Source organism: Daucus carota, chromosome 1, assembly GCF_001625215.2.
Source record: "Daucus carota subsp. sativus chromosome 1, DH1 v3.0, whole genome shotgun sequence".
Lineage (NCBI taxonomy): Eukaryota > Viridiplantae > Streptophyta > Magnoliopsida > Apiales > Apiaceae > Daucus > Daucus carota.
Window position 1 is genome coordinate 29624435 of NC_030381.2, and position 22692 is coordinate 29647126.

The window sequence follows — 22692 nt, forward strand, 5'->3', positions numbered from 1 at the left end:
GAGTGATTTTGAAATTATTTATGAAATTCCAAAGAAAATGAAAATTCTAAAAAACAATCATGTTTTTATGATCCTTAAAATGCGTGTCTAACACGTCCCTCCAAACGATAAGAATTGGAGGGGACGGAGGAGGTATATATTTCAACTACAAAATAAAATATTGTTTATAACAATTATTAAATATGAAAATCTAATAATAAATTAAAGATTTCTCGACAATACCTAAATATAGTATTCAAAAGATAGGTTTCTCAGCATGGCCTACGGCCATACCTTGCTTTTAAATTATTAAATCATAAATATTATTAAAATTATCGAAATTATTCCTCAAGTTATAAGTATTTAAATAATGTAATTGTTTGTCAGTTAAATTAAAATTATCGAAATTATTCCTCAAGTTATAAGTATTTAAATAATGTAATTGTTTGTCAGTTAAATGAAGCAAAATCTAATACTAAAAAGATAGGTTGCTCGGCATAGCCTATGCCCATACCTTGCTTTTAAATTATTTTTTTAAAAAAACATTACATTTATAAAATTATTAAATCAAAAATAGTATTAAAAATATCGTTATTATTCCATAATTATAAATATTTTGATAATTTAATTATTTGTTAGTTTAAAAAAGTAGAGTGTTATTAGAAAAGAAAATGAACAAAGGTAGGCTAATTTTTTCAACTTTCTATTTCAAGAAAAGTAGATGTCGATTTTTTCTCAGAAAGAGCCGCATCGCGGAGTAATTAATAAAATAACATACATTAATTTGATTATTAATTTATGACAAAGTTTGATTGTTTATGATAAAGAATTAATTGATTAAATCTTTATTCATAAAAAGATTTTTTTATTTATCGTAGGGAACCCGCAACCACGTAATCCAAGATAAACCCAACGGACTCACGCAATAGTATGCAAATAACGTGATCCAAAGTAAACCGCACTTAAGCAACATGTTCTGACTTAGAGCATGGGATTTGAAGCTGTGACCAAGATGATATTTTATTTCCTCTTTAACCGACTGAGCAAACTCTTGCGGGTAGAAAAAAAGAAAATTTTAAAAATAAGTTATGGAGGTATAATTTTTATGATCCTTAAAATGCTTGCCTAACACTCCCTTCAAATGATAAGAATTGAAGTAGACAGAGGCAGTATTTAGATTAGAGTGCAATTTTGTATTCTAGTAAAATTTTGTAAACTTGAAATATATAACCAAGTTAGTAGCCAGTACTTAGAGTTGTTCAAACATCTTCATATCTTCATATTCTCTGTATTGGACCTGCAGCTGTGAGATTTGCATTTGTAATCCACAAATTTCTTCTAGTAAATTTTCATGGGTGGATCAAACAATTCACCCATATTTTTAAATACTTGGTGTTTTATTATTACTCGTGAAGTTCAGTTTTCGATTTGTGATCTTAAAATTTTTAAGATTGTATTCAACCCCCCCTTCTACAATCTTACTTAGCTTGTTATAAAGTAACAATTGGTATCAGAGCCAGGTTTCTAATATACGAGAAGTAAAAGATCAAGCAAGCTAATCAAGATGGGAAAGAATGAAGCAGGAGTAAAGATTCCAGTTCTTGACAAAGACAACTACTTTCACTGGAAAGTGATAATGCACCTGGATCTACTCTCTATTGATAAGAGTTATGTCAACTGTATTGAAAGAGGTCCTCATGTTCCAATGAAGGTATGTACTGGAATTGGAGCAGATGGTGAAGCCACTGTAGGAAAGATGATTCCCAAGCCTGTGAATGAATATTCACAAGAAGACACAGAGGAGGTCCACAAAGATAAAAAGACCATGAACATCCTGTTTAATGGTCTTGATCAAGATATGTTTGATAGTGTCATATGTTGTTCTACTTCAAAAGAGGCATGGGACACTATCAGAACCATCTGTGAAGAAAATGAGGAAGTTAGAGAAAACAAAATGCAGTTGTTAATTCAACAATATGAATCCTTCCATTTCAAGGCTGGTGAATCTCTAAGTGAAACTTTTAACAGGTTTCAAAAGCTGCTAAATGGTTTGAAGATCTATGGGAGAGTCTATCAAGTTAAAGACTCAAATTTAAAGTTTTTAAGAGCTCTTCCCAAGGAATGGAAGCCCATGACAGTCTCTCTAAGAAACACTCAAGAATTCAAAGACTATACTCTTGAGAGACTGTATGGAACTCTGAAAACCTATGAGCTTGAGATGCAACAAGATGAGGAGATTGAAAAGACATAAAAGAAGGGAAACTCATCTGTGGCTCTAGTAGCATCTAATGAGGAATCTATAAAGGATAAAGGTAAAGGCAAGACTGAGGAATCTGTGAAGGTGGTCAATGATGAGAGTAAAGAATTAAGGAAGCTTAAAGAAAAGCTAATTGAGGAAGCTGATTCAGATGAAGATAGTGATGGAATTGATGAACACTTGGCATTTCTATCAAGAAGATTCTCCAAATTGAAGTTCAAAAAGAACTTCAATTCTGCAAAGCCCTTTAAAAGCAATCCCAAATTTGATAAAGGCATGGTTGATAGATCTAAATTCAAATGCTTCAATTGTGGGACTGCCGGTCACTTTGCTAGTGAGTGCAAAAAGCCAAAAGCTGAGAAGAAATCAAATGATCAAGTTGATTACAAGAAAAAGTCACTACACCATAAACCCCCTATTGCAACATCCAATATATGTTACAACAGGGGTCCAATATGTTACCATAGCCCCATCTTATAGCTAAGGTGACATATATTTTAAGTTAGTTTTTGCGATGTTGCCTTTGGGGTCTAAGGTAACATTTACAACACCTAGAGTAACATGACTTTTTATGTTACGGTAGAATACAATAGAAACATAAATGAGACCTTTAGCAACTCACTATTTATGTTACCTTAGAGTGTTATTATTTTTTAATAAAAATGGGCCCCACCTGGTAATATGGGGCATAAAATGAGATCCACCAGATGATATGGGGCCCACTTGTGTTGACATTATTTCCTACTAGAATAGAAAAGTTTACTACAAATCTAAAGCATATATTAAAACATCCGAAAAACATTAATAACCTCTATCTTTCAATTCACAAGTGCATTACAAAATCAACTTACTAAAATCATCCAAACATATTTATCCACCAATTTTTTCATATTCCAAAATAATATTACCACCAACCAATAGATCAAACATCATAACTTTCAAACTCATATAAATGGATGACTTGAGCAATATATTCATGCTCAAACTCCCCTGCTTCTCTTGAAATTCAATGTAGTTATACGTCTCATTTCCCTATCTTCAATTTCTTGAACTGCCTTTGTATGATTCTGCAAGTAGAATGAGGGAAGTTAATTAGTTGAACACAAACTAATTGCATAATTCAGTAGTAATTAGTTAACTAGTTAAACAAACTGTGTAATTTTTGTGAAAGCAAACTGTGGAGAGGCGGCATCCATTAATATAAGACTGTATTGATCGTTGGTCGCATAAAATAGCAGTGTAACATTCAGATAATCACCTATCAAGCAGTTAATACTTACATCTCTGGTTGACAAGTAAAGAAAAACAAAGCCTCAAAATTGTGTGAAATTGAGTTGCTGATATTTTAATAAACAAAACCAAGTAAAATTTACCTGCCCACAGTAATTTCTGAGATTAATATCGACTCCAGACTCGAGCAGCAGGGAAACTATTTATAATGACAAAATGAAGTTAAGAGTACATAAGCATCTGCCTTTGGTGCATAATACTAAGAGCATTTGAGTACTAATCAGCTAACTAATTCAATCAGCAACCCTAAGCTAATATTACTAAAATATACCTCATGGTGATCCTGGGCAGCAGAATAATGAAGAGGGGAATTGCGGACACCAAAAATTGAATACCTAGCAAGACGGGGATTATATTTCAATAAAGCTTTACAAATAGACTAAGGGAATGACACATTTCTTCTTCATCCTGAACATCCAAAAATCAGACAAAGAAATTGTATAAACATGTGCCAATATCAATAATTCTCCTTCCTTTAGTATTATCAGAAACCACTTCTTAGTCCTTCCATAAACATAAAAATGAATCTATATATCTTCCTCACTATTGCCATCAAGAAAGCCTTTGACCATGTATTAAACTCGAAAAATCACCAATTCATTGCCCCTGGAAAATCACAGCAATCCAGCAAAACCCACAAACCCTGTTCTTGAGCCACCGCTAGCAAATTATAGATTACAAAAAGACAGATAAAATTCTATATATCAACAAAACTAAGGTGAATTAAAATAGCGAGTACAAGTATTCCAAATTAAAAAGGTGTAGATTTATGAGAGCCTAAACTATAAGAAAACCATTCATGCAACAAAATGAGGGAAAAAATATCTGATCTGCCACTTCCTCCCGTTTTTACACCAGGTTAGCAAGAAGATAGAGTAGCTTGTATCGGGTTTTTTTCTTCCATACCTATTGATAAGTGGAATTTATATCCACTTATAGGCCTCATTTCCACTTAAATTGATTGGTTGTGCTTAAGTGTTTTGTGTATTTTTATGTGTTTTTTGTGTTTTTCTATGCAGACACAGGTTGAGGTGATGAAAACGTAATTCTATCACTTTTGGTTGGTTTTTGGCACTTATTTGCAAGAATAGAGTTCGTTGATTCACTAAGGCTTGGAGATTTTGTGGGTACATCTTCTACAAACCCTCACGAGACCGCACTCGTCCACTAGGGCTGGCTAGGGGTTTACAAGGCTTGTTGCATGAGCTAAATGCAACCGTGATCACCTACGGAAGTGGTACTAGCGAGGACATCGGGACATGCATTCACGGGACAAAGCGAGCAAAATTGGACCTCAGAGACAGAGGCCGGCGCGCCCGCGCCTAGACGCGGCGCGACCGCGCCCCTGCCTGCAGGACCAGCGCGCCCGTGCCGTCCTGGCGCGCGGCGGCGCTGAGTCCTGCGGGAGAAAAGCTGGTTTGACTCTTTTTACGGGCATTTGACTTGTCCGGGGACCTAGTCGACTTAGGGTAGTCCATATTATTTTGTGAATGTATTGTACCGAGAGTCATTGTACAATTTCTAGGGGATTATTCAAGTTTGTAACGTAAGAACATCTAGGGTAAGTAACAGAGCGAGAATCGTTCAACGCGAGGAATTGACAACTCCGAGTCAAGAACGAGGAACAATCTGTAATGTTGTATTTCGTTTTATTAATCCAAGTTTTATTTTCGATTAATTCTTATTGTACTTTATTTATCATGTTCACATTAGAACCCATGATGTCGATTAGTTTGATCATGAACTAACCGCCTTCGTGGGATTCTAATGGATTTATCGATGTAGTTTAGATGCGATCTATGTCTGATTAATAGTGTGGTGTACGTGATTTCTTTGCATGGTCGTGCATATTCTTCTTAGGTGCGTAGCTAACATCTAAGTTGTGTGTTAATTCCTTCTGAAACAACAGTGAATGATTGAATTTAGAACTTTGCCATGTAAACACGGGATTATGTGAATTAAACATAATTAGTGAATTGACTTGAACTATTTCTTTTCTCCCCGTGTAATCACGATAGATGACTTGCAATTTAAACCTTTATGTGTTCAATTCACTATAGACATATAGGAACTGCACATACTTGGTGTCCATGCGAATTCTATCTCTTTTGTGGATTTCAAGTGGTATGATGCATGTACAACGACAGTTGGCATGTATTACTTTAGTGTCGCCTGATTAGCTATCACAATCACATGTTAATTAAGAAGATTAATTCTAAGTGAAATCGATAATGAAGTTGGAATCCCATGTTCTCCTATTCTGAATTTGATTAGTAAATTAGCCATTAGTATAAAAACAACTCTCTTGTTAATTATCTTAGCAGTGGATAACAATCATACATTGATGCATAGGTACATATTTCTAATACACGAGTCTCTGTGGGAACGAACTGAACATTAGTTCTATATTACTTGTGACCGCGTATACTTGCGTGAATTTTGTGCGAACAAGTTTTTGGCGCCGCTGCCGGAGACTCGGTGCTTTTAATTAGTTTATGTACTTGTCATCAGTGGGCATTCTAGTTCACTGACTCGGATTTCTCTTTCTCACTTTCTTCATTTCTATTGTTTCAGGTACTTGAGTGACGTTTATGCGAACACGTTCTCAAGCTCGGAAGGAAGCATTAGAATTATCTGCCAATCTCAATTCTTCTACAATGGGTGAAACAACAACAAATGCAACAACAGACACTAAGGCATTGAAGGACTTCTCTATGCCGAAGATCGATGACATCAAATCTAGCATTATCAGGTCGGCGATTGCGGCTAACACTTTCGGGATCAAACCAGGCACCATTCAGATGGTCCAGAACTCGGTTCAGTTTGGGGGATTGCCTACTGAAGACCCTAATATGCACATTAGGAATTTCATCGAGATCTGCGACACATTCAAGTTTAATGGGGTGTCTGATGAAGCTGTCAAGTTAAGGCTTTTCCCATTTTCGTTGAGGGATAAAGCTAAAGGATGGTTGCACTCTTTGCCGCCAAGTTCAGTTAGTACATGGGAAGATCTAGCTCAAAAATTTCTTACTAAATTCTTTCCAATGGCGAAGACTGCAGCACTGAGGAATGCTATTTCGCAATTCTCTCAGCAAATGGGAGAGACATTCTGTGAATCTTGGGAGCGATACAAGGAGATGCTACGGAAATGTCCTCATCATGGAATGCCAGATTGGATGCAAATTACATGTTTCTACAATGATCTTGGAGCTCAGTCCAAACCTATGCTTGATGCCGCTTCTGGTGGAGCCTTGTGGGCGAAGAGCTACGATGAGGCTTACGAGCTCATTGAAATGATGGCGGCCAACGAATATCAGAATCCTAATCAGCAACTAAATTAAGGTAAATAGCCGGGGTTCTCGATTTGGATGCTTCTACAGCCATTGCGGCTCAGCTCAAAGCTCTTACTATGAAGGTCGATTCTCTGGTTAGTCAAGGTCTTCAACAGCTAGTTGTTATTTGTGAGCTGTGTGCAGGTACTCATCCTCCTGATCAGTGTGCCATTTCGAGTGAGTCGGCACAGTTCGTGAGCAATTTTCAGAGAGGCCAACAGCCTGCTCCAGCTACATACCATCCCAATAATCGCAATCATCCGAATTTCAGCTGGAGCAACAATCAGAATTTTCAACCTCAACAACAAAATTTTCAGCAGGGGCCTAGGCAGTACAATCAAGCTGGATCGCAGCAGCACTACACTTCTAAACAACCATATCACCCTCCGGGATTCCAAAACCAGGGTGCAGCAGGTCAAACTTCTAATGAGAGGTCGGAATTAGAGGAGCTGCGATTGATGTGCAAAGGTCAGGCCGTGTCAATAAAGACGTTGGAAACACAAATTGGTCAAATAGCCAATGCATTGCTAAACAGGCCACAAGGAACTCTTCTTAGTGACACCGAAGCTAATCCGGGCAAGAAGGACACAAAGGAGCAAGTACAAGCCATCACCTTAAGATCCGGACAAGTAACCAAGGAACAAAACTCAACAGCAGAGCAGGATGAAGAAGTTGACCAGCATGGAGAAGCTACACTTCCTACCAGTCCGATGAGTGCAAAAATGGTGTTGACGCTGATTTAGCTCATGGAAAGGGAGATGCGATCAATGAGGTTGAGAAGGAAAAGTTGCCAGCACAGGAGAAGGGAGAAAAGCCAATCTATCCACCTCCTCCATTTCCGAGGAGGCTCAAGAAACAGCAGATGGACAAGTAGTTTGGGAAGTTTCTGGAGGTTTTCAAGAAACTTCAAATCAATATTCCATTTGCAGAGGCACTCGAGCAAATGCCCAGCTATGCAAAGTTTATGAAGGGCATCCTATCTAAAAAGCTTAAGCTCGAGGAGTTGGAGACAGTGGCGTTGACGGAGGAATGCAGTGCAGTGCTGCAGCAGAAATTACCTCCAAAGCTAAAGGACCCAGGAAGCTTCACTATTCCATGCACTATTGGGGAGCTTTCTTTTGACAAGTGCTTATGCGATCTGGGAGCTAGCATCAATCTGATGTCGTTGTCGATTTTTATGCAGCTTGGCTTGCCAGAGCTTAAACCGACGAGCATGTCGTTGCAACTAGCTGATCGGTCTATTACATACCCTCGAGGTATAATCGAAGATGTGCTGGTCAATGTTGACAAGCTTATATTCCCAGCTGATTTTGTGATCCTTGATTTCGAGGAAGATAAGAAGAATCCTATCATCTTGGGACGACCCTTCCTAGCTACGGGACAAACACCTATCATCTTGGGACGACCCTTCCTAGCTACAGGACAAACATTGATTGATGTTCAAAAGGGTGAGCTCACGATGAAAGTACACGATCAGATGGTAACATTCAATGTATCCAACGCAATGAAGCTTCCAACTGATGAGGAGTCTTGTTTCAATGTGGATGCTCTCGACACGTCTACGCTAGCCAGCAGTAAGCGAATATTGCAACCCGATGCTTTGGAAGTAGTGCTTACTGGTAACGAGGAGTTAGCTGATGAAGATGAGATTGAACAACTCCAACATTTGAGTGCGTCACCATGGAAAAGGAGGTTTGATTCACCTATCGAATCTCTTGGATTATCCGAGTTGAAAGGTTCGCATGAGCCGTTGAAACCGTCGGTCATTGAAGCACCTAAGCTAGAACTTAAGCCACTGCCGGATCATTTGAGGTATGCATTCCTTGGTGAAAGTTCTACTCTTCCTGTTGTTATTTCTGCTAACCTGTCAGGTGAGGAAGAGGACAAGCTTCTGCGGGTGCTAAGGAAGTTTAAAACAGCAATCGACTGGACCATCGCCGATATCAAGGGAATCAGTCCTTCTTACTGCCAACACAAGATTCTTATCGAAGAAGGGAGCAAGCCAGTTGTGGAACACCAGCGGAGGCTCAACCCAATCATGAAAGAAGTGGTGAAGAAGGAGATTCTGAAATGGCTAGATGCGGGTATCATATACCCTATTTCTGATAGCTCTTGGATTAGTCCGGTACAATGTGTACCGAAGAAGGGAGGCATGACAGTCGTAGCCAACGAGAATAATGAGCTAATCCCAACGCGGACGGTGACCGGTTGGAGGGTTTGCATGGACTACCAGAAGCTCAACAAAGCTACGCGCAAGGATCATTTTCCTCTCCCATTCATTGATCAAATGTTAGATCGGCTGGCTGGGCATGAATTCTATTGCTTGTTGGATGGTTACTCGGGCTACAATCAGATTTGCATTGCCCCCGAGGATCAAGAGAAAACTACCTTTACATGCCCGTTTGGCACATTCGCGTTTAGGCGGGTTTCATTTGGTCTTTGTGGCGCACCAACCACTTTTCAGCGTTATATGATGGCTATTTTCTCTGATATGATTGGAGCAAATGTGGAGGTGTTCATGGATGATTTCTCCGTTTTTGGCACTTCGTATGACGAATGTCTTGACAACTTGAGCATGGTCCTCAAACGGTGTGTGGAAACCAATCTTGTACTTAACTGGGAAAAATGTCATTTCATGGTGCAGCATGGCATTATCTTGGGCCACAAGGTCTCGAGCAAAGGCTTAGAGGTTGATCGAGCCAAAATAGAAACAATCGAACGGCTACCACCACCTATATCCGTGCGTGGAATTCGGAGTTTTCTTGGGCATGCAGGCTTCTATCAAAGATTCATCAAAGACTTTTCAAAAATCACCAAACCATTGTGCAATTTGTTGGAAAAAGATGTTCCATTCCATTTTGATGAAGCTTGTTTAACTGCGTTCGAGACTCTAAAGAGTAAGCTAACTACAGCTCCGGTCATCGCTACCCCAGATTGGGGGAAGCCATTCGAATTGATGTGTGATGCCAGTGACTTCGCTGTAGGAGCAGTCTTGGGACAACGGAAGAGTAATGTCTTCCATGTGATTTACTATGCTAGCAAGACACTCAATGGAGCTCAGCTGAACTACACTACTACTGAGAAGGAACTCTTAGCAATTGTCTTTGGATTTGAAAAGTTCAGGTCATATCTTCTTGGTGCGAAAGTGGTAGTCTATACGGATCATGCAGCGATTCGCTATCTAGTGTCAAAGAAGGACTCAAAGCCACGGTTGATTAGATGGGTTCTTTTGCTGCAGGAATTTGATTTGGAAATCAAGGATAGGAAGGGTACGGAAAATCAAGTACCAGACCATCTATCTCGATTGGAAGACCCTGAACGAGCATCAAAAGACACCACTTCGATTAACGAGTCTTTTCCTGACGAGCAGCTATTTCAGATACATGAGGAGGAACCATGGTTCGCAGACATTGTGAACTATTTAGTAAGCAAAATCATTCCTCTTGACTTTTCTTATGCTCAACGTAAGAAATTTTTGCATGATGTGATATGGTATTTGTGGGATGAACCTTTCTTGTTTAGACAGGGCAAAGATCGTATTTTGTGTATCCCCCACAGTGAGACGAGCAATATCTTACAGGCGTACCATGACTCCACTTATGGTGGACATTATGGGAGTGAAAAGACAGCCGCTCGAATTCTTCAAGCTGGCTTCTACTGTGGCCTACGCTATTCAAGGATGCACACCAATTCTTCTTGCAATGTGATCGCTGCCAAAGGATGGGTAACATATCACGTCGGGATGAGATGCCACTCAATATACTCTTAGAAGTGGAAATCTTTGATGTTTGGGGTATCGATTTCATGGGGCCGTTTATTCCATCGTGTGGTGATGAGTACATTCTCCTAGCTGTCGATTATGTCTCTAAATGGGTAGAGGTTAAGGCCTTGCCTACCAATACAGCTGCAGTAGTCACTCGGTTTGGGACTCCACGGGTGATTATCAGTGACGAAGGTTCTCATTTCTGTAACCGGAAGTTCACTTCGTTGATGGAGAAATTTGGAGTGAATCATCGGGTAGCCACAACTTATCATCCACAAACTAATGATCAAGCGGAGGTTTCCAATCGAGAAATCAAACATATTCTAGAGAAGGTGGTTAGTCCTTCGCGGAAGGACTGGTCTTTGAAGCTCGATGACGCTGTTTGGGCTTATCGTACAGCTTTCAAAACTCCACTAGGGATGTCCCCTTATCAGCTTGTTTATGGGAAGGCATGTCACTTGCCGGCGGAACTAGAGCATAAAGCTTATTGGGCTCTCAAAAAGCTCAACTTTGATATGACAGCTGTTGGCGACAAGCGCATGCTCCAAATCAACGAGCTCGACGAGTTTCGTTTGCAAGCGTACGAGAACAACAAGCTCTACAAGGAGAAGGTCAAGCGTTGGCATGACAAAAAGCTCATTTCTAAGGAATTTGTCCCAGGCCAACAGGTACTTTTATATAACTCTCGTCTTCGTTTGTTTCCATGTAAATTAAAGTCACGATGGTCAGGACCTTTCGTTGTGAAGACGGTATTCCAACATAGAGTTGTGGAAATATTTGAAATTGATCCGGAGAAAGCTTTCAAGGTCAATGGACAGCGAGTTAAGCCTTACTATGGAGGAACGATTCACCATGAGACGGTGAATACCGTTCTCGTTGTTGTTTGAGCTTGGTTGGCCTTTACGTCGAGCTACCGACGTAAAACAAGCGCTCCGTGGGAGGCAACCCACGCCCTTAACATTGTTGTATCTTTGTAACACTAAAATAGGTGAAAAAAATGGCTCCGAACTTCAATCACGGGCGCGCCCGTGCCGCCCAGGCGCGCGGCCGCGCCGAAGTCACAGACCTCTCCGCGCCCGCGCCGGGATGGCGCGCGGCCGCGCCGGGATGGCGCGTGGCCGCGCCTGGGCCTGCCGGAGGGCCGAATTTTTTAGCTTGTTTTTGAGTTTTTTAGCTTGTATTCAGCCTTAATATTGCATGTACCCCCGATTTTACTCCCCTATATCTCTAAACCCTAAACAATAAACTTCTCCTACACTCTAAACTCCTAACCCTAATCCCTCTCTAATTCCCACATCTATATATATACATACACTCATACACACACACCTCTTCATCTCTTCCCATCCAAAACCTAGAAATCAAACACAACCACATACACCTACTCTTCACTTTTCAGATCTACAGCAATGGCACTCAAGCGACAAAAGAGAGCCGCTGAAGCTTCAGCCTAAGCCACCTCCGCCGATTCCTCATCCATGGGCGAGGTCGAGTTCACCACTCCTGATGCCGAAGTGGAGTACAATCGGCTGATGATGAAGCCCGTAGCCAAGGAGAGGGGTTTTCTTCCGTCTCTCAATGACGGGGAATTGGTTGCCTTGATCTAGGAGCGCGGATGGGAAACCCTCTGCGAAGCACCCGAGCCGGTTCCTCTAGCTATCGTTCGGGAGTTCTACGCCAATGCAAAGAAGGACAGGGATGGATTCTCGGTGGTGCGAGGGCGCACGGTGGACTACAGGCCGGAGGCCATCCGGAGGCTACTAGGAGCTACTGCTAGGCATCGGGGTCAGGAGGATTGGGTTCAGCGTTCGAGGGTAGAAGTCGACTTGGATGAGATAGTGTACGAGCTGTGCACACCGGGTACGGTGTGGAGGATGTCAGTAGGGACTCCATCGGTTCCGACCACTTTTCCAACTGCCGCGCTCAACCGGTATGCCAAGGCGTGGAACGCCTTTATTTGTGCTAACAATATGCCATCATCACACTCGCATGATGTTACGGTGGATAGAGCTATTTTGCTCTATGGGATTGTCACGGATCGATACGTCGATCTGGGGCATGTTATTTCTCAGGGGATTCACAGGTTTCTGCAGGGAGATAATGTGCGTAGTTCTTAATTAGTAACTTTAATTGCATGCGAGGCTAGTACTTGGAAATTGCTTATTGGGAAATTGTAATTCACATATGTTCTTGAGATAGGACTTAGATGAAGGCTTCTCGAATTTTAGGAATGGATTGGGCACCTTTCAGCTTAGGACTGTAAATCTTAAGTTTGGGGGAACTGAGGGATAGATATACCTTTCTAAAAAGAAAAAAGAGAAAAAGAAAGAAAAAAAATAGTAGCAATAAGTTCACTTAAAAAATAAAGTGGTAGAATTGAATAGGTTGAGCTCATTAGTACTCGAGCAATTAAGTCTGAGGGGACTTTGTGCCTAGCAACCTAAAGCCCTTCGTGGTTTGGGATTGTTGACCCAACGCTCGCTACATGGGTACTAGTGCATAAATCTTTTGGGATCTCGACCATTGTGCGGTCAAATAAACCACTAGAATATTTGTGAACAATTGGTGTGTGAAGTCTTATGGTGGTCGTAGCGCATTTACACTGCAAAGCGTCCTGACCTTAGACCGAACAATTAATCACCAATATTAGGAAAATTATATAAGTATATAGAATAAATTAGAGAGGTGTGGACGTACCTTGGTGACCTTGGCTTTTAGTTGGTTCTAAGTGACGAGGTGTTAGTCTCATACTTTTCCAATTCATGAATAGAATTATGTTGAAGTGATAGTCTTGGTCTTATCTCACCAAAGAGCATGCTTGCACACACTGGCACCCCATACTTGCAATAGAAGAGTGTTGGTTTAGTTGCGAGCGAGGTGAAATTTGAGAGCATGGCACAATCTGAGGTATTTATGGTTGGCAAGGCAATTTACTTCATAATTCGATTCATTCATCACGTAGTTGCATTCATGCATTGCATGTAATTAGTGTGTGTCGACGCTTGAGGACAAGCATCGGTTTAAGTTTGGGGGTGTGATAAATGGAATTTATATCCACTTATAGGCCTCATTTCTACTTAAATTGATTGGTTGTGCTTAAGTGTTTTGTGTATTTTTATGTGTTTTTTGTGTTTTTCTATGCAGACACAGGTTGAGGTGATGAAAACGTAATTCTATCACTTTTGGTTGTTTTTGGCACTTATTTGCAAGAATAGAGTTCGTTGATTCACTAAGGGTTGGAGATTTTGTGGGTACATCTTCTACAAAACCCTCACGAGACCGCACTCGTCCACTAGGGCTGCCTAGGGGTTTACAGGGCTTGTTGCATGAGCTATATGCAACCGTGATCACCTACGGAAGTGGTACTAGCGAGGACATCGGGACATGCATTCACGGGACAAAGCGAGCAAAATTGGACCTCTGAGACAGAGGCCGGCGCGCCCGCGCCTAGACCCGGCGCGACCGCGCCCCTGCCTGCAGGACCAGCGCGCCCGCACCGTCCTGGCGCGCGGCGGCGCTGAGTCCTGCGGGAGAAAAGCTAGTTTGACTCTTTTTACGGGCTTTTGACTTGTCCGGGGGCCTAGTCGACTTAGGGTAGTCCATATTATTTTGTGAATGTATTGTATCGAGAGTCATTGTACAATTTCTAGGGGATTATTCAAGTTTGTAACGTAAGAACATCTAGGGTAAGTAACGGAGCGAGAATCGTTCAACGCGAGGAATTGACAACTCCGAGTCAAGAACGAGGAACAATCTGTAACGTTGTATTTCGTTTTATTAATCCAAGTTTTATTTTCGATTAATTCTTATTGTACTTTATTTATCATGTTCTCATTAGAACCCATGATGTCGATTAGTTTGATCATGAACTAACCGCCTTCGTGGGATTCTAATGGATTTATCGATGTAGTTTAGATGCGATCTATGTCTGATTAATAGTGTGGTGTACGTGATTTCTTTGCATGGCCGTGCGTATTCTTCTTAGGTGCGTAGCTAACATCTAAGTTGTGTGTTAATTCCTTCTGAAACGACAGTGAATGATTGAATTTAGAACTTTGCCATGTAAACACGGGATTATGTGAATTAAACATAATTAGTGAATTGACTTGAACTATTTCTTTTCGCCCCGTGTAATCACGATAGATGACTTGCAATTTAAACCTTTATGTGTTCAATTCACTATAGACATATAGGAACTGCACATACTTGGTGTCCATGCGAATTCCATCTCTTTTGTGGATTTCAAGTGGTATGATGCATGTACAACGACAGTTGGCATGTATTACTTTAGTGTCGTCTGATTATCTATCACAATCACATGTTAATTGGGGATTAATTCTAAGTGAAATCGATAATGAAGTTGGAATCCCATGTTCTCCTATTCTGAATTTGATTAGTAAATTAGCCATTAGTATAAAAACAACTCTCTTGTTAATTATCTTAGCAGTGGATAACAATCATACATTGGTGCATAGGTACATATTTCTAATACACGAGTCTCTGTGGGAACGAACTGAACATTAGTTCTATATTACTTGTGACCGCGTACACTTGCGTGAATTTTGTGCGAACACCTATATGCGGATTACATAAGCAGTTGCTGAGTCCAGGCTCCCGTGGTAGTTAAGCTCCAGAAAGAAACCCCATCCTTCACCTCTTGCAAGTCTTCCTGAATTAACACATAGACTGTTCTTTTGTGCTTCTCCTTCGCTTTTACCTCCCACGGATACTACCTGAACACAGGTTAGATGTTTAATACAATAAATGTATTTCCAATACAGAAAGTTTACGTATGAATGTGAGACATACATCCTATTATAGAAACGAGCATTTGCTTTCCCGAGTTGTTAAAATTTCAAGGATAAATAAGTGGAACCACTCTTACCCTCACAAAATGAGTCAAGTCTGAAGGGAGGATTAGAATATCTGGAATGGAAGAGATTTCAAGAGTTCTGCAGCAAGTGAAAAGTCCAGCGGAATGCCTTCTACTGGTGGATACAGAGGATAGAACTGTTTTGGGAAAGTGTAAGAGGTACATGCAAAAGATGAAAACCAAATATGTCAGTTGAACCTATTTGATAACAACCAAAATAAAATCCTGAATGAATGTTAATACTTTATACATGCCTGCGTTGACACAAAATATGGTTTGCAAGTGGAGATATGCGATGCTTCGATCCACCAGCAGCATTTCGTGAGATCTCTTCTCCGCTAAGCTGCTTAATTATATCAACAGTGCAGCAAGCTACCTTGACCTGATATGTTAAACATATATTTAGATTTTTTAGTGCTTCCTCTTTTTCTATATCTTAACATCTAAACGCGCACTACATACATTTAACACCTCAAACTTTCATCAGTGGCTGGTAATGTCCTCGCAGCAAGCTTTTATAGGAAATGCATTGGTGTCATCTATATCTAGGAATCTAAAACTCACATAACTCAAAATTTATAACTCGGCTGAAAAAGATAAAGTAACAAGAAAAAAATGTTGGCCAGCATCAGTGTTACACTACGCATAATGCAGATACAAGCTATGATATGAATATACCAGCAAGAAATTAGCAAGGAGTGGAATAGAAAAAAAAGTGGTTTAAAATATTGAAAAAATAAGCCATAAAATAAAGGAAATAATATGATTACAGCTTGCACAATTAGAAGATATCCCCTGTAAAGGTAGGACATATTTGTAGCTTTGATTTATTTAAAATTCAATAAGAAACAAGTTTATTTAAAATTACCTTAGACGCCTTTGCTCAACCTCCACAGCACAGTCATACTATATCAGACATAATCAAAGATCATGTATACAATGTTGTATTCATTATGCTTAATACTTGTTCTCCCCACGACACACACACACAAAGAAGTAGATAGAAAAATAAAAAACTTGTGTTACAACCAGTGGCGGAGCCAGACTTAGTTATGAGGGTAGTCTAAACTAATCTGTAAATTCTAGACATGCATATCAGCCATCGAGACATTTACACAACAATAATTAAGCTGCTGTCCAGGATACTATGTACACAGTACACTACAAGTCTATAATATCAAATGTTCTTCGATGTATAAACCAATCTTCATGCCCAATTCACCAAGTACCAACAAATTTAATTAAAAGAAATGAAATAAAGACAATTTCAGTTGCACTTACAAATATAACACATGTCAATTCAGAAACCAGCCTATTTAGCACTTGCTCCGACCTTATGTCTGTGCATTGCCCATTATTTCTAAATACGAGCTTAGCAAACACAAACACAAACAATACTTCCATTTTATACAGAGACATATACATCCTTTCTATACAAATACATAAACATCATTTTCATACTAACAATATGCTCAAACACAATGCACACACCCAAAATATCAAAAAAGAAAAAAGAAAAAAGAAAATAATAATGCAAAATGAAAATCAATGACAAAAATCTAAAATAAAACTCTAGAGCTCCAAAGGATAAATACACCAGAAACCAAATATCAAATGCTGAAATGAAAAATATAAATATAGGAGAGTAGTGAACAAGCCCAGAAAATTGATTGGAAAAAGGGGGTTTACCTGAACAAGCACTAAAATCAAACCCTAAGCACTAAAATGGAACCTGCAATTAAAGAAACAGAGCAATTAATTGAAGTCAGTTTTAATAAACCCTAATTTGAACTCAGAATTGAAAACTCTTGATTTCAACAACCCCTAATTCCAAGAATGAGCCTCAACCCCTTAATAAGTTGGGCTGCAATAGTAACCCTTTCAACGAACCAAAACAGAGAGTTGCGGTGTGAGAGAAAGAGAGGTGGGGTGAGAGAGACAGAGAGAGGGAGGGAGGGAGAGAGGTGCGAGAGACGAGAAGAATCAGGAGAGGAGTGTTTTGAACAGGTGAAAACTTTAAGCAGGCTTTAGTATGAAAAATGCCGCTCAACTTTTCAATTTGATGTTTCATTTTTGTTATTTTGTTATAAATTTTAAATCTAATAAATTAATATCCAAATTAATATTTAATTATAAAAATCAATTATTTTATATATTCAAAATTTTTGATAAAATATACTATTTAATATTTTGTTAGTAATATTGGTTAAATATTAAATAAGTATTTAAATTTCCGTTTTTTGTAATAAAAATTGTTATTTATATATGTACATATTCTTTAGTAATTAAAGGTAACACTTAGATTTCATGTTGCCAGCTTTATCACTTTATACTTTAAGGTAACACAGTGTTTATGCCTAAGCTAACACCAAAAGCATAGTGTTCTAATAGGTGATATGACTCATAGCTAAGGTAACATAATCTAGCAACACCTTACTCAAATACGTAGCGGTAGGCCATTTATGGTGTAGTGAGTACTATGATCTTCTCAAGCAAAAAGAAAGAGCACTTATTACAAGAGATGATTGGGCAGCTGGGGAGGATTCTGATGATGAAGAAGAGTTTGTCAATCTTGCTCTCATGGCCAACTCTACAGATCAAGAAGAAAATTCTGTAGGTGACAGTCAGGTATTTACTACCAACCGAGTAGAATTAAGTAAAGATGAACACAATGCTACTATAAATGAAATGTCTACTGAACTATATCATTTGCATGTCTCTTTAAAGTCCATGTCTAAAGAAAACTGTAGGATTAAAGAAGCCAACTCATTTCTTAGTGAAAGAAATACTGTGTTGGAAACTCAATTTATTGAGTTTGAAAAACTTAAACTTGAGTGTCAATCAGCCAAAGATGAATTATTGGCTATTTTGAAAAGAGAAGAGATCATCAAGAAGCAGTTAGGAAAGGAGCAGGAAATTATTGCTATATGGAAATCTGGCAGAAATGTTTTTGAGAACATTATAGATATTCAAGGTGGAGAAACCTTTGTTGAAAATGATTGGAAAAGGGACAAGAAAATTCTTGAAACTTCAGGTGATAGCTCAACTGATAATGTGTCAACGGATGATGATCATCCATTGAAATCTAGAAGTTCGATGGATGAAAGTCATCCGTTGAAAGGAGAATCATCCGTTGATCAAAAAACCCTTAAGAAACTTAACAAGAAATATGGCCCAGTTAGTAAAAATTTCTTGAAGGGGGAGAGTAAGTCTTCTGAAACAGTTGAGAGTGGCAATGTCAGTCAAAATTCATAAAAGAAGCTTAAGAAGAAAGTTGAGATAGTTTTTTTTTACTAAATAAGAATTATACTAAAAGAAAAGGGAATTACAGACCTCATAGACAACAAGAACTCTCATAACAGAGTTCTAGAAGTCTGAAGAGCAGACTAAGGAGAACCCTTCACAGACAACAGCTAAACTTACTCGCTAACCTCCCTTATATCTCCAAACTGCTAATACAAGTAGCTAACTAAAGTCATATCATTACGACAATTTCTCCTGAACAAAGAGCTAGAATAGAGCTTCTGCCTAAGCACAAGCTTGATACGATGAATCAAAATACTAGCTTGATTTTCAGACCTAGGAGAATGAATCCTGAGGTTCCGCTCAGCCCATACATGATACATCAAAGAGGAAATATATAAATAACATATCAATTTCCAAATTCCATCAACTCTGCTCTTTAGAAATTGCCTTGTTCCAAACTACGCCCAGGTCTAATAAGGAGTCGAAGGATATACATCAAGAACCACTCGAGAGAAAGGGCAGTCACAAAAAATATGTTCATGAGATTCATTGTGCTGCAAACAGAGAACACAAAGCAGAGGTGTGACCATTTGAAAAGAAAGCATACGATCTCTAGTTAAAAGTTTTTCCTGCAAAATCAACCAAGCTGTGAACCCATAACGAGGAACTTGAAGCTTATGCCAAATGAAGGGAAACCAAAGAGGAGAAGCCTTGTTAGTAGCAATCGAAGAGTATATCACAGAAATATTCAGAGGAAGAGGATTATTATCCCAGACAATCTTATCCACTCCATGAATCGGGACCCCAACACAAAGATCTCGAAGCCCTAGAACCAAATGATAATCGCTTTCCCCCAAATTCCAAATGCCATCCACCTAAATGCTACTCAGAGCTTCAAGGGAACTCGATTCCAACGCATACATCAAGGTTGGACCAAAACGAGGAAGTAGAGGTCTGTTACAAAGCCATGGATCATGCCAAAGCAAAAAGTTGGAAGATACACCAGGAATAGATTTGATAAACTGAAGGGCCATATCTCGATGCTTAAGAATAGCACGCCAAGTCCAGGAGCATCTTGAAGGAATGGACATAGTCCAGAACCCCTTCCTTTTCAATTCAAATGCATAAACCCATCTCACCCATAACGAGTCCACCATGGAAATTATTTTCCAAAGTTGATACATGGTAGCTGCCAAATTCCACTTCTTTAAATCTTTAAAGCCAAGCCCTCCTTCGACTTTTGGAAAACAACAGTCCTTCCAAGCCACCTTGAACATACAAGGCCCCTCATAATTTCCAGACCACAAGAAATGTGCAAGAATACTCTGAATTCGCTTAATGACCAAAGTAGGAAGAAAAAGAAACCGAGCCCAATACGACTGCATACTAAATAATATAGCATGAATCAGTTGAAGTCTACCCGCTTGACTAATAAATATTGATGTCCACGTTTCAATTCTTCTACAAATATTAGAGATAAGAGTAAGACAATCTCTAAACTTTAATCCCCCCGAAACTAGTGGAAGACCCAAGTAGGAAACAGGTAAACTACCTTCATGAAAGCCAAAGATGTGTAATGCAAATTGTTTAGTACCAGAATAGACATTGCCAAAGAAGCATGTGCACTTTTCAGTATTAAGAGCCAAGCCAGAAATTCCCGAGAAGAAAGAAATACCATCCAGGAGAGAAGAAATAAATGCCTGATCACCCTTAAAAAAACAAGTAAGTCATCCGCAAATATTAAATGAGTTAAACAAATATCCTTGTATCTCTAATGATAAGAAAACACCGAAGGATCAATTTTTTTGATATGCACCAAAATAGAGACTCCATTGCCAGCACGAAAAGGTAAGGGATGAGGGGGTCACCCTGTCGCAACCCAGCAGCAGGGGAGAAATAACCCTCGAGACTACCATTAATTTTCACCGACTGCTTACAGGAAGTAATACAAATTTTTGTCCAGCCCACAAAGATCTCCGGAAATCCAAAATCATGAAGAACCTTAAAAAGGAAGTCCCAATTCAAGGTGTCAAACGCTTTCCGAATGTCCATCTTACAAGCAAATCTAGGAGGTCCATTATGCAAGTGATAATCACGACAAAGAGATTGAGCTAATAACACATTATCTCCCAAGCTACGAGAAGGAACAAAAGCAGCCTGGTCCACAGAGATGAGGGAGTTCATTACATGACTCATTCTTTGAGCAAGGAGCTTTGCAATACATTTATATATGCTAACAAGTCAGGCGAGGGCAAGAAGAAGAAAAACCAAAGAAATGGTAAAATTGGGATTAATAAGCACAATGATTATACCCCTAATGCTAGTGCTCTTAGGAAAACTTGCAACAAATGTGGTAGTGCTAATCATTTATCTGCTAACTGTAAATATGTGATTAATTTCAATTCATATATGCCTTTACCCATGCCATCTGTTCAAAATATGCACATGAATTCCATGAATATGATGCCTGGCTTGATGTCTCATATTCAATTCTCTCCTCCCAACATGCCATATATGTTTCATCCATTCATGAATCCTTTTAATATGTCTCCATTTTATCCAAGCATGCCAAATGTGAACAATGTATGCATGCCTCAAATCTCAAATCCGCCTGTTGCTGTGAATGATGTTGAAATTCCTAAATCTCAACCAAAACCGAAAACTGAATTAAATCAGTCTAAGGGAAAAATTGAGACTGAGGGAAAATTAAAAACTGCTAGGACTAACAAATAAGGACCCAAAGAAATTTGGGTACCAAAGTCAACTTGATCTGTTTGAAAATTGTGTGCAGGGATCCAAAAAGAAAAATTTATGGTATTTGGATAGTGAATGCTCAAGGCATATGACTGGAGATCCAACCCTGCTCACAAAGTATGTGGAGAAAGCTGGCCCAAGCATAACTTTTGGAGATGACATCAAAGGTTACACTTTGGGATATGGATTAATTCCAAATAAAGATGTCATCATAGAAGATGTCTCATTAGTTGATGGATTAAAACACAATCTTCTGAGTGTGAGTCAACTATGTGACAAAGGACTTCAAGTTTGGTTTCCAAATGCAGCCTGTGTTGTCTCAAACAAAAAGGACAACAATGTGGTTTTAAATGGAGTAAGAAAAGGGAATGTTTACATAGCTGACTTCAACTCTGCAAGATCAAAATCCCTCACTTGCTTATTTAGTAAGGCAAGTTCAGATGAAAGTTGGCTATGGAACAAAAGATTGTCTCACTTGAATTTCAAGACAATGAATGACTTGATCAGGAAGGACTTGGTTAGAGGAATTCCAAAACTGGAATTTAACAAGGATGGTCTGTGTGGTGCTTGCTAGCAAGGAAAGCAGAAAAGGAGCTCTTTCAAAAGCAAGTCAATATCTTCTATCTCCAAGCCTCTTCAACTTTTACACATGGATTTGTTTGGACCAGTCAACATAATGTCCATTTCAAGGAAGAAATATTGCCTTGTGATTGTAGATGATTTCTCTAAGTTTACTTGAACTTTCTTTTTACATTCTAAAGATGAAGTTGGTAAAATCATCATCAATCACATCAAGGCACTATAACAATCCAGATCTGAAGGTAGAGAGAATTAGAAGTGACAATGGAACTGAATTCAAGAATTCTAACATGAAGGAGTTCTGTGAAGAAATGGGGATTACTCATGAATTTTCTGCACCAAGAACTCCCCCACAAAATGGAGTTGTAGAAAGAAATAATAGAACACTCATTGAAGCTGCAAGAACCATGTTAAGTGAAGCACAACTTCCTACCTACTTTTGGGCTGAGGTTGTCAATACTGCATGCTTCACTCAAAACATTTCCTTGATCAACAAGTCAGAAAACTTAACTCCATTCCAATTATTTAAAGGGAAGAAGCCTTCAGTTAGCTTTCTTCATGTTTTTGGATGCAAGTGCTATGAACTCAGAAATCAAGGTGAAAATCTTGGCAAATTTGA

At 39.1% G+C, this 22692-nt stretch overlaps 3 protein-coding genes and 1 non-coding gene across 4 annotated transcripts; 2 read left to right on the forward strand and 2 right to left on the reverse strand.

The window, feature by feature from the left end:
- Positions 1-1543: 1543 nt before the first annotated feature.
- Positions 1544-2230, forward strand: LOC135149888 (uncharacterized). The gene has a single exon (XM_064085775.1). It carries the CDS (start codon positions 1544-1546, stop codon positions 2228-2230), a length of 687 nt encoding a protein of 228 aa, XP_063941845.1.
- Positions 2231-6585: 4355 nt separating this feature from the next.
- Positions 6586-6692, reverse strand: LOC135150027 (small nucleolar RNA R71). The gene has a single exon (XR_010288381.1). It is a non-coding gene; the product is annotated as a small nucleolar RNA R71 (small nucleolar RNA).
- Positions 6693-19615: 12923 nt separating this feature from the next.
- LOC108220467 (uncharacterized) lies at positions 19616-20924 on the reverse strand. The gene is made up of 2 exons (XM_017394249.1): positions 20577-20924; positions 19616-20449 (listed from the first exon to the last, which is right to left on the reverse strand). Exons 1-2 carry the CDS (start codon positions 20922-20924, stop codon positions 19616-19618), a joined length of 1182 nt encoding a protein of 393 aa, XP_017249738.1.
- Positions 20925-20927: 3 nt separating this feature from the next.
- On the forward strand, positions 20928-22068 carry LOC108220476 (uncharacterized). The gene is made up of 2 exons (XM_017394260.1): positions 20928-21323; positions 21532-22068. Exons 1-2 carry the CDS (start codon positions 20928-20930, stop codon positions 22066-22068), a joined length of 933 nt encoding a protein of 310 aa, XP_017249749.1.
- Positions 22069-22692: the final 624 nt, after the last annotated feature.